Genomic DNA, 27,881 nt, shown 5'->3' with positions numbered 1-27,881 from the left:
GCATATTAAGTATAAAATTTAATTATTTTTAAATTTTAATTTAATTTCTGATATTTTTTATTAAGATATAATTCTTAGCCCAACATTGTAACTGTGATAATACATATTTTTCTTAAGAATTTCTATGCTGTTTGATAGAGAATAGCCACCACCCTGTTTTATATACTTCATTATTCCTTTTGGTTTACAGTTATTTGCTGGTGTAAAGGACGGAGAGAGCCTGCAGCTCTTTGAAGAAAGTTTTCGCTCTGCTCATAAGCAAGAGACACACACCATGGAGGCTGTGAAGCTTGTGGAGTTTGACCTTAAACAAGTACTGACCAGGCTGGTGACACATCTTTTTGGAGATGGTAGGTACTTAGATATCTTTGTGTCTCGAAAGTTACTGAACACGGTGCAGCAGATCATTGAGGCTGATTGTATAAGTTTTTTGTTGTTGATTTGGTTTTGCCTAAGTTATAGGTGGATGGAGGAGGCCTGTGGACATGTTGGTTCTTTCAACTTGAGGGTCAGGATGAATTAGCTAGAGAAGGAACAGTGGTGGTGTCTGGTGATCTTGCTATCTTGGTTTGTCTTGGTCTATACTATTAGATCACATGGACAGGATTCTTTACAGTGTGGAGCGTCCCACACCACCATCATACATTTATATACTGACTACTGTACTATCAATAGCAGAAATATTAAAAGAATAATATTGTTCAGAGTTTGGCTCTCACTTTATATTCTTGTCTTCAAATATTCCTCCAAGGAGCACAGTACAGTTGCTGCCTCCTGCTGTGGGAGCCACAGTCACCAGCTTCAGCGCATCCCGGAGCTCACTGCTCTTGGTTCACCTCTATGCTTTCATTCCTCCAGACTCCCCTACCTAGCCATAGACACAAATGCGTGTTTGAAATGACCCTTTTAATTTAGTTAAGGCTCTGCTGCTCTGTTTTAACAAGACTTATAGGAATATCTTTACTTCCATGTCGCCAGATGCATAATTCATATAATATTTAAGAAGCCATTAACTAGCCCTATACTTTATTTATAAGGCATATATTCTTATAAATTTGTACATCAGTGTCAGACTTCACACTTTTCTAGGCAGTAAGGAATAGTGATGGGAGTGCACGGGAAACTGCCTTCATCTGTGTTCATGATGCTTTATTTTGTAAAAGCCTCGAGTAAAGTATGACAAAATATTGTGATTCGATAAAATAGAATAATGGGTGGATGGATGGCTGCTATTTTCTGTTTGTCTCCAGATTTGAAGCATTTCATATGAAATGGCATAATGTGAAACTGATTTCAGTTTGAGGTTGTTGATGTTAAAATTCCATTACAGCTTGCCCCTCCTTACTTCTGCATTAAAAGAACTGTGGTAATTTTTAAGAGTCCCATGCTCTACCAACTGAGCTAGCCGGGCAGCTAACTGCTGTAATTTTTGCAATTCTATAATCTACTTAGCACTGAAATGTTGGGAGATAGATTATATAGTTCAAGTATTTAAGAGGCAGGGCAGGGAAAAAGGGATCCCAGCGTTAAGAAGAAATGCTCTGCCTCTAGTAGCTTCATACAGCATGTCTGGCTTTCATCTGCATTTTCCCCTGTGCCAGATTATGTATTTATTTTTTATGGTCCTCCTTATATTGCTCTTTTTTTTTTATATTTTTTGTAAGTAAGTAATTGCAATTGCTATTTGTGAGATTTCATGAATTTGATTTCTGCTAGTTTGTAGACTTTACAGTATGGAATAATCTAGACCTAATCCCTGTCTTCAAGGAGTCATGCATCTTTATCCTCTACCAAGGCAGCTTTAACTGTGAGTTCTCAGGAGAGGTGCCACATCCAGAATAGAGCCTGTACTCAGGAGGGCAACTGGTGAAGGCGATCCAGCAGAGGATGATGGAGACTTAGTAGGGCACGCACTGAGCACTGAAAACAGTGCTATAACACAGGGCCAGAAAGCAAAGAGGAGGAAGGAATGTGACTGGCAGTAAATCCCATACCCTCTGTGGAATGTCAAGTGGAATTAGATTTCAACAGAGGTATCTTTTCTACCTTTTAAACCCTGATCTTAGGATTCAGTAATCTATCTAACTTTTAGTTTGAAATAATATGTGTTTCACAAATAAAATGAACTATAACATGCAAAATATCTTATAATTTGAAAATATTAAATTCAATGCAAATGTGGGGGAAAACAAAGGAAGAGGTACAAGACTAAGGCATTGAATACAGAGGCTGTGAGGATGGAGGAATATAGTCAGATTTGCTTTGTCTCTGAGGCAGCTAATGGGATGGGATGCCCCTTCTAGACTGTAGCCTGGACATCACATCAGTGCTCAGCATGGCTTTGCATCATGGGCAACACCTGGCATTTGTTTTTGAAAGACATCTTTGTTCTGGACTAATGGCTCAGCACATAAACGTGCTCAGGGTCCCTATTAACAACCTGAGCTTCATCCTCAGGTCCATTTGGCTGGAAGGACAGAGCTGACTCTCAAAAGTTGTCTTAGCATTTCTCCAGCACAGCGACAGGCGTCTGCACTCAGTGAATGAATGAATGTCTTGTGCTCCATAGAGACCAAGCATGTTCATTTCTGGGAATCAGGTCTTGAACGCGCCTTTGTATTAGTATTTTTAATGTTTGTGTTTGCATATCTTTCAAACTGTGCATTGAGGTGAAATTTCATTATTAAAGACTGCTTCTACCATACACTTGTTTTGTTTTGACTGTGATGCTTTCCTTAACACGGGGCACATACTGATGCCTAAGGTTAGGAGTTTTCAATTTTGAAACAGCAGTGAGGTTGTGTCTTATAATCAGGATGTGCTTGTTGATTTTTAAAGTCTTGTGGACCTGGACTTTTTCAATTCAGATTTTACAACAGATTAGTGTTGCTGGATTTTTGTTTAGTTGAGTTTTTTTGAGACTGGATCTCACTGTATATTTCTGATGGCCCCGAAACTCATTATGTAGTCCAGGCTAGCCTCTAACTTAAAGATCTGCCTGCCTCTGCCTCCTGAGTCCTGATATCAAAGACTTTAGTCACCGTGTCTGATCAATATTGTTGTTTTTATACATCTTTAAATTCACTTTTGGTTGTAATATATGCTTTGCAGAGGTGTAGAGTCTAATTAAACTATAACAACAACAACAACAACAACAACAATAACAATAAACAATAATTGCCTTCTTGGAGAATAGATAGTGTTCATCTAAGCTGAAGTCTGAAAGAGCCTGGAAAGTGCTGGTAACGTTCCGCAGTGCCATACATCTGAGGGTCATTGAGACCAGAGGACAGCCAGAATGATGGCAGCAGCCACCGAGAGGGTTGCTGCCATCAGCAGGACACTGAATCTTGGCCATGGGAATAGTCCTTTTCACCCTGATCCCACCCTGAACTTAAGTACACATGAAGATCCTGCTGATAGCTATAGCCCAGGCATTCTGCCTTCTGAACCTAGTATAGAGGCTAGCTGTTTTGAAAGGGTAAAAATAAACCATTTAAATAACCCACAGTCTAGTAATTCTTGAATTTCGGCAGCTGAGACAGCAGGATAATATCTACCCAGGGCCACATAGGTAAGAACCTTTCCGGTAAGAGTAAAAGGAGAGTGAACTCTGTGTGTGTGTGTGTGTGTGTGTGTGTGTAAATAAGAGCTATTATTAGTCATTTAATATTATTTCTGAGATTGAGACAATGAAATCTATGATGTGAAAAAAGTCAGGTAATCTAGCAGAAGCAGGCCTTTCTCGCCATCCTACCCTTTGGCTTTTACCCCTCCCTTTTGTCCTGGGCCAGCTTGTTGCAAAGCCTCTATTTGCTACATCATATTCAATTACACTTTGGGTACCAAAGGACACATAAAAACCCAAACTTATTTCTTGCTACATTTAATTAATGGGCACAGTTTGTCAGCCTCGGACATACTTCTCAAGACTCTTTTTATATCTGTTTACATGGCCTAGACTCCTCACTTACTATCATCAGATTCCTTTGTACTTGAAAAGAAATATTAAAAATTAGAACACATCCTGTCCTGGTGGCAGTTTGTTGTTATTACAGCAGCTTTAAGTTCAGCTTTTTTCAGTCTCCAGATATGGTTTATTATTTCCTGCTAACATTTCAATTGTACCAGGATCCTTAGAGCGGTCATCATTTTAGAATTAGAAAGAAATAAAATAATGTTTAGATTATGTTTATACTCATGGAATGCATTGTTATTTTCCACATCACGGCTGCTTTCTGTATATTTTGAGCCCTGCATGATGATCATTTCTCTTATAGCATCTAAGATAGGGATTTAAGATTCCTAGAATTTTAATTTCTATTTGAATCCTTCAGTGTTTGCAGCTTTTTTTTTCCCAGAGCACTGTCTGACATGCACTGATATTTCCCAGTAGAGCATCGCTCTCTCTCAAGGTACAGCTTAGATCAGTAAGTTGAGGGAGAGAGGGGCTGTGCTGCTCTCCTGCTGACCTGGGAGTCCCCACATAGAGCATGCCTCTCGCTGCTGGTGCTGGTCTTTGAAACACATACCTAGTGACGCCCTTCCTGATGCACAAAGAGCTTCCAGCCAGCAGCTCCTCAGGAGACAACATTAGCTGCCAGGAGACCCCATGTCCAGAGCCTGAGTCTGGCAGGAGTGTCTTCAATGATGCTGTCTGATGGCTCTTCCTCCCTCTGTAGGTGCAAGGCTGACAGTGTCCTGTTCTTCCTCTTAGGTTTAACTTCCTCCCTACCTTACTGCCCTTCCATAGGTGCTGACTCACCTCAGATAACCTGCTTGCCAGTTAGAACTGCATAGGAATCAATGTATAGTCCTATTCAACTGAAACCTTCTAGGGCTCTGTTCTGTGAACAGTGATCCAATCCAGGGTGAGACTGTGAGGTAATGGTAATAAAGGCAACATGCCTTGAACATTTTGTCTTGTTTTCTCTGTTCATAAATCCCTATTAGTGTAAAGGCAGTAAAAGTGATTGAGGCTACTAGGTCCCTACTTTGTTCATAAAATTGAATTCAGTGTAAAATACTTTAATCATTTCACATTAATAGTCTTTAAACCTGCTGTTTTCTGCTGAGTGTTATGGTCCAATTTGGAGAAAGTTGTTTTCTTACTTTTATATTGCTCTGTTAAAATAGTCTGGCCAAAGCAGCTCAAGAAAGAGTTTATTTTGGCTTATGATTCAACAGGGCTAGATGTCCATAATGGCAGGGAGGAATGGTGTCAGGAGAAGGAAGCTGAGAGATCACATCTCAGCTGCACACTGGAAGCAGGGAAGAGGAACAGGAAGCTGCGTGAGGCTATGAACATTCAAACACTGCCCTCAGTGATGTATGTTCTCCAGCAAGGCTGACCCTTTTAAAGATTCCTAACTTCCCTCAATAATGCTCCCAACTGGGCACCAGGTGTTTGGATACATGAATCTATGGCTGTGGTTCTCAGCCTTCCTAGTGCCACGAGCCTTGAATATAGTTCCTCAAGTTATGGTGACCCTCAACCATAAAATTTTTTGTTTTGCTACTTCATAACTGTAATTTTGATACTCCCATGAATTGTCATGTAAATATCTAATATACAGGATATCTGATAAGTGATCCCCAAAGGGGTAACAACTCACAGGTTGAGAACTGCTGGCCTGTGATGATGCATTTCTCATCTATACCATGACAGTTGTTTTCAGAATACGCCTAGATAGTGAAGTAACAAATCATTCTCTGCATTAAGCAGTGTTCACTCAACTGTGCTCATTGTAGCTTGTTGTAATCCACAGCAGGATGTGTTTCACAGTAAAACCATCCAATGTGTTTGCCTCTCCAAGGCCTGGGATCGCTATGCACTGGAGATGTGACTTGTCATCATGGGACTCAGATTGCAGATTCAGATATTTTCTGTCACTTCCTCTCTTTTCGGGATCTAGTTGTAAGTACTTCATCCTTTGCAGTTCCTCCTTCTGCTCGTTATCTTGGCCCGTTTCGCTCCCTCTGTCTTAAGTTGTATGCTTCAAGTTGCCTTGCCTTCAAGCGCACCTCTTCTTCCACAGGGTCAGCTTTGCTAATAATTCTGTCCTGTATGGTTCTTTTTAGCACATGCATGATGTGCTGAGAATCTTCTTAAATATCGTTCCAGTGTCCACCTAACATATCCAGTCTTTGCTTTAGCTTCTTGTACATATTGAATATCACTATAATATTTATTTTAGTGTCTTTGTTTTCTGCTTCTGTCACCTGTCAGTTTTTGGTAAGTTGCTATTGAGTTTTCTGTACCTACATTTTTCTTGTTTGAATGCCAGGTGATTATTTATGTGATACCGGCATTGCTTATTTCACCTTGTGATGCACTGGGTAATTGTGTATCTAACCAGTGCCCAGAAGCTTGTTTTGGGATTATTCAAACACACTCAGATCCATTTATGATCTTCTTTTCAATCTTTTTTGGTTAAGACTGGCATAGTGTTTAGAATGTGACTGTTTTCCCCATTACTGATGCAGGGACCTGTTGAGTACTATGTCAGACAGATAACCAGGGCATTTGGCTCCTGGGACCTGGCACCATTCTTGGTCCTGTGGAAGCAGCATTCCCCATAATCCTTTATGTGGTTTTCTCCTCCTGGCTGCAGATGGCTTATTCAGGGTGCACACAGTAGTTTGCATTCCATTGAGGGTAATGCTTTGCTGATCCTTGGAGCTTGTCAATTTGTGTCTCTCCTTCTCTCTACATTCTGTTCTATGCACCCCTGTCTTCCCAAGTTGTCTAGACTTGTAGCTTTGTCTCCGTAACTCAGAGATTGCTGTTCTGTTCCTGCTTTCTTCCTGGAGAGGAATTACGTCTCATTCCCAGAGACAAGCGTCCTGGTTTCCCTGGTGTCTGTTGTTTTTAGTGACATTATTATGTGCATGTTTGCCCTGCCTTCCCATGGATCCTGTGGATTCAACTTGTGTGGGTCAAACTATTCTTTCAAAAAGTTGCTTCTGTACTTACATGTATAGATGTTTTCTTCTTGGCATTATTCCCTAAGGAAAATGCTTTTTTTGCTATTATTCTCTAAGCAATCCCTTAACAATGGTTGACATAGGCTTACATGTTTTCATTACAGCGATCTAGAGCAGGATTTAAGAACCTGTTGACCCACTGATGTAGACAGGAAGGGGATCCAGGCTCTTGCCTTGTCTAAACTACTGCTCTTCAGAGCCACAGCCCCCGGCTGTATTTGGGTGGTAATTTTTTTCATCTTTTATGCACCACCATAGAATTGATCCTGTTGTCGCCTCTGAGGAAGCTTTTAGCACACCTCAGTCCAAGCTATCAGTATGTCCTCTGCAGAGGCCGAGCTCGTAACTCTCCTGGCTGTGGAACTACATACAGCTGCAGAGCTGGTTCTGCCTCTCACTGTGCCTCGTTTCTCTTCTGTTTCTGGCCCTCAAGTTGTTTCTCTTGTCTCTAAGATTAGCCTATGTCTTTTCCCCCCCTCATTTTTGTTTTATCTGTTATTCTTTTTTGATAGTTATTAAAAGGACCCACAAAATGGCCTCACTTGCCTCAGTGGACTCAGACTGAACCCTTTTACCTTTTTAAAAATTTAAAAAAAAAATCTTATCAGCAGTTCCATGGATCTTCATCTGGGGCCAGAACTCCAATTTGACACTACCACTCACTAGTTACATTTCTTGGCTTCTGTGAAAAGCATTGAGATAATGTTAATGTAAAACATTACATAACATCTAAAGAGGACAACTCAGCAATACTTACTCCAGTTGTAGACACCCTTTTTCTTGGGCCCAGGAGTGTGTTTTGTTATAGCATTGCTTTGAATAACAAAATACTGTCTATGCAGTAAGTACGTATCAGTCAGGAGCTTCTGTGGACTTGCCTTGGGTAGTACTTTGGAGGAATGAGGCAGGAAATGAGTGAGTATTCTGCTTCATGCAGAGAGGCCTCCAGCATGAAGACAGCATGGTGAAGGGTGGTGTGGTGAGGATTCTGTTTTTACCCAAGAAGAGACGGAAAATTGAAATGGATATTTGTATTTGCTTATACCTGACAATTAATGGAAGTTATAAGCTTACCATAAGGGTCAGGAGAACAAATGGGACAGAGGGAGGGTTGTGAGGAGGCTCCTAACTGAAGGCCTGGTATGTAGTTGTATTTATCCTTTTAGAACGTTTTGATTCTGAACCCTGCCACTGTATTATCTAACCAAGAAAAGATTTAAAAGAAAGAAAGAAAGAAAGAAAATTGTTAAAGTAGACCACTGCTGAGAAGTCTGAAAAGCATGGCCTTCATGTTCGTTATTGCACACTCTGCTCAAGGACTGTGGGATCCTGGGAAATAGGGGAGATGAATTGCCAGGTGCCTTTGCCACTGGGGCTAAGTTATTTCCCTGGCTACTCTGGTTTTCTAGAATACTGCCAATTAAAAAAATATTCCTATTACATTTATTTCTTTTGAAGTATATATGTGTGTCACAGTGCATTTGTGCATGTCAGAGGACAGCTTGAAGGAGTGTTACCTCTGTCCATTACGGTGTTCCTGAGGATCAAACTCAGGCCTTCGGCTTGGTGGCCAGTTTTCCTACCTGCTGAGCCATTTCACCAATCCAGTGCCATTTTTTAGGCGCTTACTTCCAGCCAGAGTATGCCCTCTGTCTTGTTCGCGCCACCTTCTTTTACTATGGTGGATGCTTGCTTCATGCCAGAGGCACTGCTTCGAATTGCTGCGTTTCACTATTTATACCTGGTACCACCCGAGCAAAGACTGATTGGAAATTTAATGCCACACACAGGGATTAATAGCATGCCTGTAGTCAGCTTTAAAAATTATTTGCTCCAGTTGAGGATGGCCTTGGAAGGATGTGGAAACCCTTGTTATATGCTTAGTTTAGGCTGCCCTTCACATTTAGATTCTACTTCCTGTGGAAGGGGTTCTCATGGCGGAGTCCCATTTTAACTATGATGGGTCTAGGAGCTAGCAGGAGACTCGGTTTAGTCTTTTACTCAGGGAGGTTGAGTGTGGTTATTTATTAAGTATGGGATCTGTTGTGAAGGTGAGAGGCCGATAGAATGGAAAGACCACCATATTGATATGTGTGCCTGTCAAAGTGCTAGAAATTCTAGCAAAGGAAGGTGGAAAGTTCCTCACCCACCCCAACACTGCTTCTCCAATTGGTCTTGCTGAGAATGTAGCAGTTGGGAGGCTGGTACCTGGGTGGGTTGTGGTGTAGCCTTTCCTGGTCCCTTGTCTTCTGGAGCAGTAGGGTAGGTAATGTAGCCTCTCAGAGGTGATAAAAAGTGGAGTTCTTATGGTCCTTTTTCCATTGGCTCATGTCACTGGCCAATAGAATTTCTGTTCACAGTTCCATATGTACCCACCTCAAGGGTTCTTTTAACTCTGCAGCCCCCACTCCTTGCAGTCTGTGTCTACACCTAATCAGAGGCACTTGTGTCCTGAGAGAACTAGGCTTCCTACTGTGTCTTTCCTCAAAACCTCTGCATATAACAGTTGTCTTCACACAACATAGAGATACAGCAGCTGGACCCACAAGGGTGAATTACCTTATCTTTGAAATTGGAGGCTTGAACTCAAGTCTGCCTTTCTGATGAAATGGTCTTTCTCTAGTTGACCCCAGCCTGAAAGTTCAGGAGTGTGTTTTTGGACAACAGCCTTTATGCATAGTGCTCTGAAGCTGATTTGAAAATACCTGTGCTTTATTTATAAATGTAAGTTACCATGCCTCTGTGCCAAGAGAAAAGACAGATGAAAGAGAAAAAACCTGGGCATGATTTTTCAGTAGCTATATCACCATAATTTCTCTTGAGTACCCCAGTGAGATTGGTACTACCAGATCTTTGTGATTTGGACATTCCTAGCCCCAAATATGTAATTTTTACATCTGATACTTGACATGTGAAATAAGCTGTACTTTCAGCTAGTTCTTAATATTATATTGTTAATATAGAAAGCATGCCAATGTGCTTTTAAAACTGGAGTTGATACAGGAGTTTTGAGGTAATTAATAAAAGCAAAGAAAAAGGTATATATTTTGGTGTTAATACCAAAGTACCCAATAAATTACTTAAGAAGTAATCTTGAAAGTGTGTGACAAAAACCAAGAAGAAAATAGTGCTAATGTCTTAAGTTTTCTATAATGATTCTGTTAGCAGTGTTTAAAAATAACTATTGTTCACAGGTCAAAGTAGTAAGTTCAAATTACTCAAATATATAAGAAAATATGGCATTTTGCCAATATTATACATTCACTAGTATCATTTACATTGTTATAATCACTACTTAGGTTTGAAATTGAGTCACAGCCTGCTTAAAAGTGGGTTTTGGCAGATCTGGTCCTTTGCCTGTTTATGCAAAGGAGGGTAAAGTAGCAACAAAGAAAGTGCTTAGACTTGGTGGAGCAGAGGACATGGATGGTGTGGGGGCTCAGAATGCTCTGCAAGTCAGTAGGACTTTTAGAGGATCTGAGGCAGTGCCTGCATCCAAAACTTCCTGGTCAGTAGACGTACCTGTGGCCCATCTGTGTCTTCTGAAGTCTATTGTGCCCTACAGGCTCTGTTATACAGATCACTAGCATTTGTGCCTGTGGGCTTTGGAAAGCTTTGGTTGGATTTCCTGCCCAGGTGTGCTTTGCTCTAGGCAGGAATGCAGCAGTTTCCTTCATTTCTGCTGAAAAGGACACCTGTAGGGTGATTGAGGAAAAGAAACTGAAGATCATGGTGGCCAGGGTCTTAAGCCTTAAAAGGGCTAGGTAAGATGTAAAGTGCCCAAAAAGCCATACGGATTTGTTCACTGTTTCAGAAAATTTCAATCCAAACGGAAACTTTCCCTTTATAGTTATAGAAGAAATGATAAAAACCTGAAGCCTTGTACTAATAGGAGATCTCAGACCTCCTTCCTTTGCTGTGATGGCACTAATCCCCGCCCCCAATGCAGCCAAATCCCTGTCACCACACCCACACCCCTGTCTCCATGAGGCCCTTTCTCCTCTGAGCCTCTACAGAGGAGGCACTGGTTATTATTTTGAGTGCTTACTGATGTCCCCAGAGTACAGCCACACCTACGTTAAAGGTTCTGCAAGGCTGACCAGAAGTCCTTGAACATAGAGAGTTAGAATTGCAATCCAGAGTCAAAGCACCTTGGATTATCTCCACCACCTCTAATAGCCACAGTGTCCACCTGGGGCCTCATACAGCTTCCTCTGACTGTCACGACAAACCCTCTGACAGGTATTAACTTCACAGACCACGGGCTCCACCAAACCCCGAGTGTCATTCCATAGAGTCTGAAGCCTTTAGTGGAATTTCTGCACTTTGATGTTTCCACTACTTTACTTGAAAAGTATCTTGATGCAGGACTTTCTTTGGTTCTGTAATTATAAGAATAATCATGAAATTATGTTCACATTAGAACATGGAATTTGAGCTAATCTGGATCTGTGTTTCTGGGTCATGGTCATTTGTATTTACCCTAAAAATAAACTCTTCTCTTTTCCTTTTGAGGGGAGATCTGTACTTTGCATTGCCAGGCATATAAATGGAACTTTAGTTATCCTGCTCAAACAGTTTTTTTTAAAGGTCACAGAATAAAATTGATTTATGTAGAATCCTCTTAATATGTTAAAGACACTTAGGTAATAGTTATATGGTAATGATTATGATGTAAATCTGGAGTGGCATTTTTGGTAGAATTCGATCCAACTATAAAAAGCCATTCATGCCTATGTTGTTTTCATTAACTGCTTTCATTATATGACCTATGCCTATCTGTCAGGAGTTACAAGGGCCATAAAATGTTTTTGTGTTTTTTTGTTTTCTTCTCGTCTACCCATTGACAGCTGTCTGTCTGGAGGCCTTACACACTTCTTCTTGCTAGCAGGATGGTCTCTTGTGCTTTTACAAGAAATGGTTCTAGGGGATTGTGGGGCTTACACATGGGCAAGCGCACAGGCTTGTGCAGCTCTTCTTTGAGTGCAGCTGCAGATCAGCAATTGCTGGCACATGCAGCTTCTCTTCATCTGTTCTGGCTTCAACAGATGACGTGTAGACATTTGGTCAGTCTCCCACAGCAGCAAGGCTTTCCTAGTGCATCAGAAAGAGATGGCTGGATCTCTGCAGCGCTAGAGATGAGTGTTGCTACATGCAGCAGTATAGAAAGTCTTAAGACTGGCCATGACAACAGAAGAATACATTGTGTATGCTGTAATGCTTTTAAAATCCTAGGGGATGCCAGTGCCATCAAAGTGATGGAAAATATTGTTATGGATATGGGGATCTGGGGTATAAGATATTTTATTACTGCTATTATTTTACAGTACTGGGTTTGGGCCCAGGGAACTCATATACTAGTTAAACACTCTACCAGTGAGCTACATCCCCAGGAAGTTTTTAAAAAGTTATTTTAAAACAGGATCTTGCTAAGTTGTCCATACTGTCTTTAAACTTGATATCTTCTTGCTTCAGTCTCCTAGATAATCTGTGATTACAGGGGTGTGTCTGTATTCCTGTCTGCCTCTAACTTGAATGCGGTTACAGAGTCACTAGTGTATCTGTCAATATCTGTTAGATTGTGTACTTTCTCCACGTGTAGTATAACGCCTTTCAGAATATCTATATGTCTGTCTGTCTGTCTGTCTGTCTATCTATCTATCTGTCTATCTATCTATCTATCTATCTATCTATCTATCTATCTATCTATCTATCAAACTTGTGGACAGTTCTCCAACCTTTGCCTCCTAAGTGCTGGGATTACATGTGGTCCCATGCCATCACTTCAGGCTTTTAGCTTGAGTTGATTGATGATCATGCTTAAGGATTTAGAGTACAGCAGACTGGGTTTGCCTCAGTCACCTGCTCTAGTTGTGTGAGTTTGGTAGCTCTCTCTGTTTGGGTCTTCTTTCTCTGTGAAACAGGACTGTAGAGTTACAATGAGTGCTCAGGAGGTGGAAACACTCACTAGCACTTCCAGGATTCAAATCCAGATAGTCCTGAGCAAAAAATTAAGAGTGTCTTTAATTCACAGGGGAATGGTTTCTGTTGGAGTTGTCAGAAAGAGGAAGATGACAGGACTGTCCTAGGGAGAGATAGGAACTCTAATGACTGTGTGTCTTCTGTGTTCCTGAAAGGCTCTTCAACCCAGTAGGTGACTTCTCATCTGCTTACAGGTCACCACTGCTCTTCTCAGGCATCAGTGTTTGAGTTCATTAATCTTTTTCCTTTGCTAAATAATGAGATCATTGCTCAAAAGTACTATATTTCTGATTGTGTATTGAAGATCAATTCTGACATTTTGTAGGTATTGCTTTTTTGTTTTTTAATATTTAAATATATTTGCCATTCACTGTAGGAAAACTGATATTTTAAAATAATTTGTTAAATTTGAAAGACTTTGTTTGATTAACTTGCTGTTAGCTGTTAATTTATAAAACTGTCAACAGGTACTTCTAAGAGAGTAAAAGTTGGTCCCATTTTTCTCAGCTAGGCATTGTGGTTTGTGCAAACAACTCAGAGACTATGGATCTCTGAAGTCAAGGGTTTGTTGATGCACTGCAGATGTTAACCAGAGAACAGACCAGGTTCTACAGTAAGTCCTTCAGACTCTCAGCAGTGGGACTAGGGAGCTCCTGGAAATAGGGCGCTGAGCCAGATAGAAGGGCATTTTTTGATGACCAAGTTTGAGGAAGACCTATAGAGTAGAAGGACAATATTATGCTAGACAAAAAGAGCTTGGAATTAGAGGGCTTTCTGTAGGGAGTAGCTTGCTGCTCTGGATTGGTCATTTCAACAGCCCAGAATGGTTATATGTGCATTGGCTTAGTGAGGACACTGAGCTGGCATCAGCATGCTGGATTTCAAGTCAACAGTGTCAACATCTGCCCAGAAAGGGGAGCCCGCTGCACAATTGGTTCACACTCTGTTCTCTCTGCATAACTATCCTTAGGCCTTTGTAGTTGAACTTAGGACATCTCAGGATTTTTATATATAGATTTGGAGGGCAGTCTTGTGAAAGTTTGGTTTCTTTAACCCTGACATGCCACTGTCACTTATAGAAACAAACACAATCACCCACTTTTTCATGGTCTTGGACTGATTTCAGGGTCCTGACATAGCACATGATTTTTTTTTTTGTTTGTTTTTTGAAAAGACATGTCCAGTTTTTCTTTGAAAGTTTGAAGATTTTCATCTTGCCCCAAATTAGCTTGTTTGCTGTTTGTTAGATTCAGAATGTTGTAATGGATGTTGTAAGCTGAAGGGCAAATATGACCACAAGTGAGGGTATACTGCCTTATGACTCAATATGCCTTTCCTCTGGGTCTTTGCAGGGCTTGAGGTCCGGTGGGTGGACTGCTACTTTCCCTTTACACATCCTTCTTTTGAGATGGAGATCAATTTCCATGGAGAGTGGCTTGAAGTCCTTGGCTGTGGAGTGATGGAACAGCAGCTTGTCAATTCTGGTAAGAAAAAAACATTATACTGGACTTAGAGGTTTCCTAGAGGACCCCTCTATTCTCATGTGATCTCATTTGCATAGTCATCTATAGCTGTGTCACCAAGGGCAGCATCACTGCCTCTCTGAGAAAGCTCACAAGACCATCTCTGATGCTCTGCTTGTCACTCCTCATTTTGCAAATGAGTCTTAACTTTGGAGATCTACTGTGGCAGCTCTGGGCAGCTAGATTTGGAGCTTAGGAATCTGTACTCCTTAGAGGTGGTCTCTCTCTGTGTGTGTGTGTGTGTGTGTGTGTGTGTGTGTGTGTGTCTTGGCATTGTAATTCCTCCAAAGGCATTTAGATATGTCACATGAGTGCCGTTTGACTTCCTAGCTTCAAGAATAAAGCTAATATATGATCCTCTTTTGTTCTTATTGCATTCAGTTTAGTAGCCAGAATTCAGGAGAGATTTTATAATTATACTACAGCACAAACTAAGACCACATAGGCCCGTGTTGCCTAGTTGCTCCTCACTGTGTACGAAAGTATTGCCGTCAAATGAAGGAATATGTAAAAGACATGGTAACTGATTGATTTCTAACTAAACTTGAGAAAGTTCTTTGCAACTCTTTTTGGGGAGCTCATTGCCTAATAAAAAATTATACCATTTAGACTTGGTTTCAGAGCTGTGTGTTTTTAAAGTATCACTATCTGAATTTAGTTATAAAAGCATTTTTTGAGGGCTATGGATATAGCCTAATTGGACAAGGCTTGCTTATTATGCATAAAGTGCTGGATTTGACCCCCAGCATTACATAAAACTGGGCATGGTGATGTAGGTCTGTAATCTTCAGGATGTAGGAGAAGAAGGATCAAGGACTTCTTCAGCTACGTAGTGAGTCCAACACCAGCCTATGATACATGAGGCAGTCTCAAATCCCAAATAAATATGTATATGTATGTAGGCATATATCGTGGAGTCTCATTTTCTTAGGGAAAGTTAAGAGATTAGGCAATGAAGCACCAAACAGAGGGACTGATGTGGACTGTCACCTGCTCAGTGTCCTCCACAGTGTTCCTCACTCTCTGCATTTTGGCCCTGGAAGAGCATTTGCACTGTAGTCTTAGAAGGCAGTTTTAGCTTAGGTTGGATGCAGAGCCTTCTGCCTCAGGGTAGACAAGAGGAAATCATTCTTGGTGACTAATACATCTGGACAGATTATGATTAAAGGTGTGGTACCAGGCCATGATGGGGTGGGACGGAAGACAGAAAGTAGCATGTTTATTGGAACTGTCGTTCAGTAAGAGGCTGGATGCCTGGTCCCTCTTCTTATTCTTGTTACTGAGTGAGGCCTACTTTCTCTGCTAGTCAATTATTAAAGTGAATAATTTTGACAAAGAAAATGTTTATTCCTAAGATGCCAGATGTAAGGATCGCTAATATCGCTATGTGAAAATAGGGTTATAGAGTATTTATGTGATCACAAAGTGGATAGTCCAGAAAAGGAAAGGGGCTTAAAAGCATGGTGGGCAGATCTGTCTGCTGCCCATCAGCGGGTGTGCTTGTGGCTCTTCAAAGGATGCATACTCAGGGAATGCTGCTGCTTGGTTTTTCTGAAGGTGGAATCTTGAGTCTTTAAATCTAAGGTCACTCATCAGTCAACTATGCAGACCTGAATGGAGGCTTGATGTTTTCAGCATGTTTGAAGTAGCCCAAAGTCTTCCAGTTCCTGGAAAGCTACCTAAGCAATTGTCGTATCTTAAGACAGTGACTGTATCTCAGCAATGTTACTGTTAACAAAGCCCATGAGTATTCCGTGTAGATATCTAACCTCAAAAATTGATGATGACACAAATGACTTGAAGTCAGGGGAGCCCAAGTATTTTTCAGGTTTCCCCTGGCTTTGCTTGAGGGCTCCTCTGTCTGCAGGGACTCTCTGCACAGGCATGAATGCCTCATAGATACCTTTTAAAGTCATGTAAAACTGACCTAGGGATGAAGGTTAGAAATTAGAGCTTCAGAGTAAATAAATGTCCTGAGTTGCCCTAGGGGGCCTAAAAATTCAGCCTGCTTGTTAAAGATCTGATCTGCAACAGCTGAATACACTTGGCTCATGTTCTGTGGTCCTTGGTTTTCCTGAAGTTGTAGTGGACTCCAGGATGCCGTCTGTAAAGTTCCTATATCAAAACCATTTGAGGTAATGCATGAAAGTGTTTAGGGAAAAATTTGACCCACAGTAACAGTACAGTAAAGATTAATTGCCCATGTTGAAATATCCAGAATTTTGCTAATGGTTAGAGCCATTTATCAACAATCAAGTTGTTGCAAAGTTATATGCATGAAATGTAAGCATCTTTTTTTTTTTAAATGTAAGCATCTTAAAGAGAGGGAGACTAAAGCAGTGGAAGGAGAGATGGTATTGTAAAAGGCAGGCTGTGTAGAGTTTACTGCTTACATTTGAAGTCGTGTATAAGAACACAAAAACAGTTTGCAATACTAACTTCTCCTGATGATTTGACTTACCACCCTGCCCTGACTGCTGATGTTTTTAGGACAATATTGTGTTGTGTCTCACTACTACAGTTTCCCACTGGGATGACCCAGGCTGCTTCTGTCTATTCATATAGGATATGGGATACAAACATCTAAAGCTATCACCAGAGATGAGGGCTGTCGATGATTGTGCCAGGAAGGAATTTATCATTCATTGAACCCTTGTGAGGTTTACAAGATTATACATAAATGAAGGCAGAGAGGAATGTTTGTGGTGGAAAATAACTTAAAACACAAAATGTGCTTCTCCTATGGCTAATTGTGGTGGTCACCTTGACTATCTAGAATAGACTAAAACCTAAGCAGCTGGAAACACCTGTGAGAGATTTCCTTGATTGGATCATTTGAGGTGGGATGGCCCACCCTAAATCTGGGCCACACATGAAAGGACATGGAAAAAGGAAGCTTTCTCATTATGCCTGCTTGCCCTCACTCTCGCTGCTAAGCTCCTTTATCCTGTTGCTGAGGTACTTCTTCACTGGGGTGAGAACCTACTTCTAGATTTCAGCATAGAATCCAGACCAGCTAAGACATCCAGCCTCACAGGCTGAACAACTGCTGGATCTCTGTCAGGAGATGGTGATTGCTGGACTACCAGACATTAGTCTGCAGGGCACTGCGGTAAATCCTCTCTGACATGCATTTCCCTTCTACCAGTTCTGTTTCTTTAGAGAACTCTTGCCTCCTTGTTAAATTGTGAAGTGGATTCTTGGGAACCTTTGTAAATCCATTCATTATTAGTTTCTGTTGTTAAACAATTATTGTTTGCATATCTATTTTTCTTGCAGTCTTTATCAGGGTAATAGGAAATAGAGTCAGTATTGTCCCTTCGAGACTGTCCCAACCCACAGACGTAAAAATGACAACTGTACCCTGTGGTAAGGATTTATAGCAGCAACGATAGCAGGCACAGTGAGACACGATTGTGTCAAGAATTCTCAGGATGGAGCACGCAGGATGAGAGGTTGGCAGCTCATGTCTCCGGATAAGTTAGTTTCCTTTTTCCCAGGAATTATGTTTACTGCATCCCAGTCTGCTTCCTGTTGTGCTTTCCCTGTGTTGATGTGAGTCTGTTTCTTGTCTGCCCGTCTTTGTTAGCTCATCTCTGCAGCAGTCTCTACATAGTTCAGTGTTAGTGATCTAAGCTGATCAGCTTCCTAAAGGGCATCAGCCTTGCTACAGTCTTGGCCTGTGGGGTACACTGGACATGCTGTTTAATAGCATTTTTTAAAATGCTAGACACGGTATGAGACCAAGAGGTTACAAAAATAATAAAAAGTACATTTTCCTTGTAAAAACACACGTAAAAGATCCAGGATGTCTTCCAAAACTCATGCATTAAAGATTGTTTTCCCAGGTTGGTACTCTTGAATGTGGGGTGTATTGGAAGGAAGTTAGGCCACTGAACACATGGCCTTAAAGGAGTTTAGTCTCCTTCCTGTCTCGGACCTCTATGATGTGAGTACTCTGCCCCATGTTCTTACCACAGTGTGCTACGGCGGTACCTCTAGTCTAAATCACCGAGCCAACCAACCAGGAACTTATACCTCTCAAACTGTGAGTCCCAGCATGTTTTGAAAATGCTGTGTTTGGGAAAAATTGAATGTTCCCTAATTTTGATAGATGACGTTATAACCATAGTAAATTAACCAATATTTTCATTGTCATCATGTTTGCTCTTGATCTTTTTTGTGATCTGCCCCACTCACAGCCCTGTCTTGTTACTGATTGTGGCTGCCATTTCAACTTTTCTTCTGTAGTATGTTCTGTAAATGCTGTCATGTTGCCAGATGAAGTCTTCTTATGTGGCTTCTTTTACTTAGCACACAGCAGTTTTGAGTTGTCCCTCTGGCATCAGTCAGTGCTTTTCATTTTGAATAGTGTTCTACTGTGTAGACACACTTCAATCTGTTTACCCATTCTTCTTTTGATGGGTATTTAGATTGCTCCATAGTTTGAGGCAGTTAAGTATGACGTGGCTGTGTATTTGTGTAAATGCCTTTGTGTGGACATGTTTCTGTTTTAGAAAAGAAATCTATAGTAGAATGTTTTATAAGTGTCAGTGACATCCGAGTAATTGCCTAGCGCTGTTCACCTTCTCAGTGCCTGCTGATTTTCCCTTGTAGTATTCTATCAGAGATTAGGAATACCCCTGCTGCGATATGGACTTCTATATTTTACCCTTTAATCCTGGCAATTTTTCCTTATGTATTTTGCAATTGTTAATCTGTTATTTTTTCATCTGGCATGTTTTGCAGAGGAGATGCTCCTTTCATCCTTCTGAGATACACATCTTTATATGTCATAATTCTTTCTTGAAGTGTATTTATGTCAGAATATTATATAACCATCTCTCCTTATTTGCCTTTTTATTGTTACAGTTACATTTATCAAGCCTGCCTCCATTGAAAACAACATAATACAGTGTGCATTCAACTCTTTCTACTTCTTTTCCCTTGGTGTGGAATTTTTCCTTAGGCGTTTCTTGTAGGCTATTCTGCTGGGGATAAATTTCTTAGACTTGCTTTATCTGAGCGTGCATTTCTTTATTCTTCATCATGAAGGATATTTTTATTGAACATTGAATTATAGATTGGTGGCTATTTCCTTTCTCTTAGCAATTTAAAACTGCTTCTTCTGCCTATGGTTAAATGAAAAACAACAACAACAACAACAACAACAACAACAAAACAGAATTTCAATCACATAATAATTGTTCCTCTATGTATACAATACCATGTGTTACTTATTTATTTTTAGCTACTTTCAGGATTTAAAAAAAATTTGTTTTTATGTATTTGAGTGCTCTATCTGCATATACACCTGCATGACAGAAGTGGACATCAGATCACATTGTAGATAGTTGTGAGCCACCATGTGGTTGCTGGGACTTGAACTCAGGACCTCTGGAAGAGCAGACAGTGCTCGTAACCTCTGAGCCATCTCTCCAGCCCTCAGGTTTGTTTGTTTGTTTGTTTGGCTTTGTTTTTTTTTTCATTTTTGTTTTACTCAAATATTTTTCTTCCCCCACCCCCAGACCTTGTAATTCTGCTTTTCTTTTATTTAAACACACAAACACAAACACACGTACACGCCTATTTTATTTACATGTATGTCAATTCATTAGTTGCATGCCTGGTGTCTACAGAGGCCAGCAGAGGGTGTCAGACTCCCTAGAGATAGAGTGAAAGATTGTTGTGAGCCAAAATGTCTTTTGGTGCTAGGAGCCAAATCTGGGTCCTCTGGGTGAACTGCTGGATCTCCCCTCTCCTCTTTTCTTTCTCTTCCTCTGTCTCTGAGTTCCAGTAAGCATTATGGAATAACCTCATGTCCTCATGTTAAGTGGCTGTATCTTCTGCTATCTCAACTTTGCTGTACTGGTCATCAAATAACTTTCTTCTGTAACATTTTTGTTCCTACTGTAGTTGACATTTGCTTGTGTTTTGCAGTTTCCATCTTCTTCTGAGAAGACCTGTATTATCATTTGTACCAAATGAATTATCCTTAGAGCAAAATTATAGTGGTCATTTTAAAGAACCTGCCAGGTAATTTCAATACCTGTTCGTCTTGAGACTGATGTCTGTGTGGAATAGATTGTTCAGTCCTGCTTTTTGCCCTGATTGTGTTTTGTGTGAGAGCACCTCAAAGTGGAATTGTGTACATTTTTGTCTGATTATATTCCTGTGACAACTGTTGGGATTTTAATAGGTGAGGAGCGTGGGGTTTGACTTGTTTTTGTGTGCATGATTCATGTCTTTGCTGTGCTAATCTCAGAACTTTGGACATTAGTCTGAAACATGGGAGAGAGGCCACTCAACGTTTGCTGGACTGGTTTGCACATGTGCCGCTCAGATGTTTGACTGACCTGGGATGAGGATTTTCTACACATTGAACCAAAACACCTGCTTCTGACCCTCTCGCTGTGTCGGTTGTCTTTGTCTAGCTCACATAAACCCTCAGCCTCGCACACAGACTCCAGCCTCTGTCTAACATGTATTGCCTGCGATGCCTAGGCCTCTGCAGTAGGAATCACCTTTGGAGCAAAACTAGCACAAGGGGGAAACAAACGACAAACAAACACACAAACAAACAAACAAGAGTGAAGAAATGCATGCCGTACGGATCATATTGGCAGGTTTTGATGATCCTTCATTTTCTTCCCTCTGTGCTTGCTTCCCAGAGTACTCCCCTGGCTGTGCTGTGCACATGCCCAGAGCTTTTATTTTTAATTTTAGGGTTAGGTACACTGCAGTGACCTGTATGTGAGACTGTGCAGATGCTCCAGGTGAAAGGACTCAAATGTGTGTCTGCTACAGAAACGTGTGGTTGTGTTGGCACCACTTGCATATTTAATCTGTCAGCGTTATTAATCAGGACTCAGGCTAGTGTACTTGTGAGGCAAAGAAAGTTAAGGCTGGCTGAGCACAGTCTGAAACACCACCCATCTGTTTCACCTTTTCACATCCCTCCCTGCTTTTACATCTTGGCTCTCTTGCTGCCATTATGCAGAGGCCCTAAGTCCTGTGTCCAGATTCTGCCTCATTATGTGTGGGGTGTTTTTTTTTTGTGTATGTGTGGTGTATTTTCAGTCTGCCTGTTTCGAGAGGTCTGTTCAAATATCGACATAGTGTTTCTCTCTTTTAGGAATAGGTAACCAACTTTTTTTTTTATATATAAAAGCAGTCTACAATAACTGAAAAAGAAAGGATCAAGAAGAGATTGACATTATTTCTATGGTCACCTAAACCAAATGTCAAAATCTTAAGCATATAAATGAATACAATTATCACATGCCTCTTTATGTTCCATAAAAGTAGAGTCACTCTTTGGATCTTATCCTATTTTGTTCATACTGAAAATGGCATGATTGTTCTCATATTGCTGAATATGAACTTTGTTAAAAATGACATGGCATTGTGGTCACTTCTTTGTGGTCACTTCCTTATCAGTGGGCTTTGAAAGTAGTCTTTACACATGTGCCCTTGGACACTTCTTTAGTATGTGTCTGGGGTGAGCGCATGTAAATAGACTGTGTGGGTGTTTCAGTCTATGATGCATGGTAAACACATGCAAAGGAAACACTGTGACAAGGCTTCTGGTGACACTGAATGTGATCAGGTACTTAAAATAATGAAGACATTTTGTGCCATTTTAATTCCCTTTGTTCTTGTCACTAATGTGGTTGGCTATGTTTCCAGTAGTTTTTGTCATCTGATGTCCTCATGCTTTCTTTTTATTCTCTCCTTTCAAGTTATACTTTTATTTTCTTCTTTCTTGAAAATACCTGTTTTCCCTCTGTGGCTACGTCTTCTTCCCTTTCCTCCTCATCTTCTATCTGCCAACAAGAATTATTCTACATTTTGTTCTACCCTGAGTTTTATTAGGGTTTTGCACAATATATTAACCTGGTTGTACATTTTTGCCAGTGGAGTAACACAGCACATCACTGTGTGATTTGTGTGTGTGTGACAGTATGCAATCATCTTCAGTGTTTTTAGTTATGGTGGGCTATTTTCACACTATGTAAATTCATTTGGGTGTGTATGCCACAGTTTATTTGCCTCTTCCTGAAGCATAGCCCATTGGTTGCGGTTTTGGTTGCTCATGGTGAATATTCCTACGCCTCCAGGTGTGTACAGACCAGAGTTTTAATTGCAGAGTCAGTTTTCATGAGTATCTTCAGGGCTTTTCTTGTATGTGGTGGGGAGTCAACGAATTGTTTGCAAAAGTATTTTGCCTGTTTTTCATTGCCTTAAGCCACCATTCGAAAGCCTTGTTGCTTCTGTCGTGTGCAGGGCGTGACCGTCTTCTGCTTTGCCTGTCTGAGGAGTATAAAGTAGCTCACTGTGGTTCTCAGTTACCTGATTCATACTGAGGCCGAGCACATTCTTATGTGTTTGACATTTATAGTTTTTCTTTTCATTTTCAGCGGAGTTTATCTCCCATTTTTTTTCTAAACTGATTGGTAGGCTTTTTGCATTTATATCAGATATTATTCACTTGTTATTTGAATGTATTATAATCTCACAGGTTTGTGAGTTTTCTTTTTAGTTGCTAGTTCATAAAAGTAATATATATATACATGTATATATTTGTGTATATGTGTGAAATATATATAGTTCTCCCTTGAGTAGCTTTAGTTTTCTTTATATGATATCATCCTTTAAAAAAATCACTTCTCCAGGAAATGTGAGTGGGTGGAAGTCGTCAAGCCTCGTGAAGATTGCCCCTCTGCTTGTCAGGCTTGGCCCGGGTACTTTATATCTCCCATTTATTGTCGTGTCACTCAAATTCTCAGCAGTGGGATTCTAAATATTTAATCCTGCCAGGCATCCACCTCCGTCTTCTAAAGTTCCGTCAGACTTGGTCCCACCCTCTGTGACAGTTTCTCCTGTCTGGGAAGGTATGTTTTAGGGTGCTCTTGCTTGATTAGGAAATGTGCCTTGCAGCTTGCCCAGGGTTTCCATTATGCCTTTTGCAGGGAATTGGGTGTGTTTCCTAGTAGAGTTTTTAGTTCTCCCTAATCCTGTTTCTAATCCTGCCATCCTCCAGTGTTTCTCTTGCTAGTGGAGAAGTGAAGGCTCCAACTCCTGCTTCAGGCTGGGGCATGCGCTTGCTCCTGGGAGTTTCTGCAGCAGTTCAGCTGGTGCTGCACGCCTCATGCTGGCAGGTGAGTTTCTGCACTGTGTATACTTGGAAGGCAGATACAAGATCCTGTCTAGGGTTATTTTCATCACCTAGAATTTTGTATATTGGTGACTGTATAAAGTAATTGCCCCTCAGTTCCCCACTCCCTTCCTATCCATGTGATCAGACTGAAGAAGTTGACTGGGAACTATGTGTGTAAGAAGTCTGTAAATCTGGCCAGTTTAGATCGCTCCAAGTTGTAGTTTCATTCACCAGTCTACTCTTTCCTGTGTCCATTCATATTGCTCTGGGGCTCTGAAGCATTTTCTTCTGTGGGAATTACATATTTCTCTGCCCTGCTGATTTGGTGCTTGCCCTCTGACTGCTTTGGCCAATGGGATACTAGCAAATGTGATAGGAAGACAGGCTTAAGGTGTACATGCTAGTGCAATGCTCCTGTTGAAAGAACATTCCCTGTGTATTCTGCTAGTTTTACAACAGTGAGTGGCTCATAGAGTTTGTCTCAGACTGGCTGCCAAGTGCTTGTTACATGCCCCAAGACTTTCTACTGATTTGTTGTCTGTCCACCATTACTGAGTCACAAAATGTACTTAGTCATTGTATTGTGTGTTCATTTTTGGCAACTGGACTCTTGAGATTGTTTCCTCTTATTTCATTTCAGAGAAAGTTCAGGAGAATTCACCCATTGCTTTCAGGCATGTCTACTGTACTTCTGTAGTTTAGTGGGAAAAATGTTGAAAAGAGTGGAAGTTTTTCACGTTCTTCCCACTGTAGAGAAGCTACTGAAATATTCCCTCTGTATAATATGTAGTTGTGGGTTCCATGAGCCTGAAAGATGGTAACAGTGCTTGGTATCTGGAAAGTTGCACCCCTAGGCCTTTTTACATGCTGCTAACATAGAGGATTGTGTGCATGTGCACATGTGGTAGAGTTTGGAAAAGTATTCCTTGGAGACCAGGGAACTATTAGGAGATGATGGAACCTTGAGGAGGTGGACTCTAGTGGGCTGTCTGGTCACTGGGCAAGGCCTTGAAGAGATGTTGGTGCCCTAGTAGCTTCCTTTGCCAAGTGATTCTGCCAGGAGATATTGCCTTACCACAGGTCCAAGAAGAAGTGGGGGCAACCAAATATGAATTCAAACTGCCCGAATAAATCTGTCTTTTTTCTAATAGCTTATTTCATAATAGAACATTAAATATGGCATGTTTCTGATATAACCTGCTTTATGTTAAATTTCAAGTGTTTGAATTTAGCCAATCACATGTACAAAACTCCAAAATCATTAGAATAGTTGCTTCATGAGATAGGGAAAGTTTTGCTTTTGGTTACTGTGGTGTTCTGAGTTCTAGGTCAGTTCCTGGAGCATCCTTAGTGCCTGGACAGAAATCCAGGGTGAATAACCAGATACATAGGAGGAGCCTCTCTCTGTTCATGGTAGTAGGACAGTGGGAAGAAAAGGGACCTCTTGCCAAGCATGCCATTGGCTTGTTCTGTGTGATCCTGGCTAGTGACGATGGTTAGTGGGACCACAAGGCCCTTGCCCAGATGCTTGCTGGGCTGCAGATCTCCGGCAAGTCATAGGAGTCTCAGTTTCTTCATTGGAAAATGAGTACCCTAAGACTTGTCTACATTTCTCCTGAGGTCTCAGTGCTGGAGTCTGCTCTTCTAAAGAACCCAGAATGTTTAAATGTTGACTGGGCCACACATTGTGTTCTATAGTACCATGTGCTAAATTGCAGATTGGAAAGTTTGGTTGTATATGGTTGCTTAAAGAGGTTTCTTTTTCTTCTTTAAAGAAATTCTCAGAGACAAAACAAAAAACTAGATGCTCGTATAATTGAATTGTATGTAAAGTATTTACGGAGCCTTTGCTCTACAGGATCTCAGCCACTCTGCAGGTGGGTGTGATATGCTCCCAGTGGCTACATTTTATTTTCTCCCCTGCAAAAAGGCAATTTAGAGGTTTAGGAATTATTTATGGTACTGTGAGGATAAACACAATCTACTAAGATATTTTCTTGTGTCTTTTTTTCCTAAGGTTTATTTCTGTACTCTAGGCTAGAAGTGCCATCATGAAATGGCCAATGTTGTGCTTAAGAGGGAGCTAGCAGGGGGTAGGACATATTATCATCAGACATAATTTTTGCCATGCTTTAAAATTATGACTTTTTGTTGAAATTTTAGAATTTGGATATTATTGGATGTTTCTACATATATGCACATACACAGTGAGGTTTATTAGCTCTCAGTGTAGAAAACGATGAGTTGAAAACATTGTGTACTTTGCTGTAGGATACCTGAGGTTGAAGGAGGTAGCTCTAAGAGAAAGGCAAGTCCTCAGCTGTGTCCATGCTTAGTAGCCCAGAGAACCCCTGTAACATCTCTTCTCATACTACCCCCAAAACCAAAAACCAGAAACCCTTTTATGGGATTCATTCTAAAATGAATACTTAAAAATGCTCCTCCATTGGCTACTGAGGTTGACAGTAAACTCCGGGGGAGATAGAAATTCGTTTTGGGAAAGGAGTGATGAGTTATGCAATACTCTTAAGCTTTACCTCTAAGTGCATCTTTAGTGCAACACAAGTGTCTGGGTAAACATGGCAGTTTAGAATATCTGTTTGGCAGGTTGGGCTTGGTACCTACGGAAATACAGACTTTGGGCTTTAAAAGGCATTAAGGAAAAGCTCTCAGCATCTGTTATGTGTATTTGAAGCTTCTGTCTGGCAGAATCCCCCTTCTCTATTGCCTTCTATTCCTCCAGCCATCTATTAGGCATCTGTGTGGCAGGCTCTGTGCTGGGTATGGAGAGATAGTATCCGGGAGTGAGAATGATGAGGAAGTCATTGTGCCCAGGGTTCTGTAAGATGGTTGAGATAGAAAGTGGCTACTGGCAAGGCTGCAGAAAGCATTCTTTTGTTGGAATCCAGGCTTGAGCTGAGTAAGCTAGATGATGTTAGATCTGGTGCACAGATCTCTTCCCTATGCCGAGTCTTATGCATAGGACCTGCTGGAGTATACCCACAACCATGGGACCTAAGTCAAAGAGGGCAGACTCTAAACAGGGTCACCACTACTATTTTTCCTCCTCCTCCTCCTCTTCCTCTTCCTCCTCCTCCTCTTCCTCCCTCCCCCTCATCCTCTCTTCCTCCCTCCCTCTCTTCCTCTCTCCCTCCCTCTATTCCTCCCTCTCCCCTCCTTTCCTTCCAGAGAAATTTTACTTTCCAGGTAGTGGTGGGGTAGTTTAATCCCAGCACTCTGGAGGCAGAGGCAGGCAGATCTCAGTGAGAGTGAGGCCAGGCTGGCTTACAGAGTGAGTTCCCGTATAGCCAGGGTTTTACAAAGAAACCCCACCTCAAAATACCAAAACAAACAATAAATAAATTTTAACTTATTTTATGTATGTAGGTGCTGTGCCCACATAAATGTCTGTGTACCAAGTGTATTCATGGAGTGCATGGAGGCCAGAAGAGGGCGTTGCATCCTCTGGAACTGGAGTTAGAGATTGTTGTGGGCTGCCCTGTAGGTGCTCACTTAACCACCGAGCCATCTCTCCAGCCCCAAGATCAGTGTTTGAAGCCCTTGGTATGCAGAACAAAAGCCCAGAAATCTCATTCTACTGGTAGTAGCCATCCATTGAGAGGACTTATATAGAGAGACAATGTGATGAGGTTGATGTTGGGGATGTGGCCTACCATGGTGTGAGTGGAAAGCCTAGAAACATACATGGGTATGACATTGACAATGCGTAGACAGGAAAACCAAGTGACAATGTTTTATAGGAGGCAATGAAAGCTGATCATAGTCTAAGATGATAGTAAATTGAAGGTTAAAGGATAAATTACTTCCAGTTGTGACTTTCCCAAGAACAGTGAGCACACAAGGCTATAGGACAGTGTTTTCTTCTAGAACCTCCTTTGTTCCATAGCTCTTCTCCCTTGTTCTACTGCATAAGTCACTGGAATGTAATAACCAGCACAGCATCTTTGTCATTGCTGAGGGGTTATTTTTAGAGGAAGGGGTCACTGGTGACCAATTCCCACCTGAACTTCCTGCAGCAGTATGAAGTGTGCATACCACAGAAAGTTCTACTGAATTGTACTGCCTCTGAGCTGCACAGAGCCTGGCTCTCCTTGGGCAGGCTGTCTTGGGTATATCTGCCTCCTTCCTGGAGGGTTGCTGGCCGATGTGTGACAGCACTGGCTGGCTAGCACTCATGCCCTGAGATGACCTGAACACGTCTGTGTGCA

At 41.2% G+C, this 27,881-nt stretch overlaps 1 protein-coding gene across 9 annotated transcripts in view; it reads left to right on the top strand.

The window, feature by feature from the left end:
- FARS2 (phenylalanyl-tRNA synthetase 2, mitochondrial) overlaps positions 1-27,881 on the top strand; it is a 402,529-nt gene that overhangs the window by 107,406 nt on the left and 267,242 nt on the right. For all 9 annotated transcript variants that reach the window (XM_084795449.1, XM_084795446.1, XM_084795443.1 and 6 more), the window contains 2 exons: positions 191-350; positions 14,322-14,453. In XM_084795449.1, the coding sequence (XP_084651575.1) occupies positions 191-350; positions 14,322-14,453 (292 nt within the window). The remainder of the gene's footprint in view (positions 1-190; positions 351-14,321; positions 14,454-27,881) is intronic.

This window comes from Acomys minous (genome assembly GCF_964271855.1).
Source record: "Acomys minous genome assembly, chromosome: 9".
Lineage (NCBI taxonomy): Eukaryota > Metazoa > Chordata > Mammalia > Rodentia > Muridae > Acomys > Acomys minous.
Note: the sequence above shows the minus strand (reverse complement) of the source record. Positions and strands in the feature narration are given on the sequence as shown.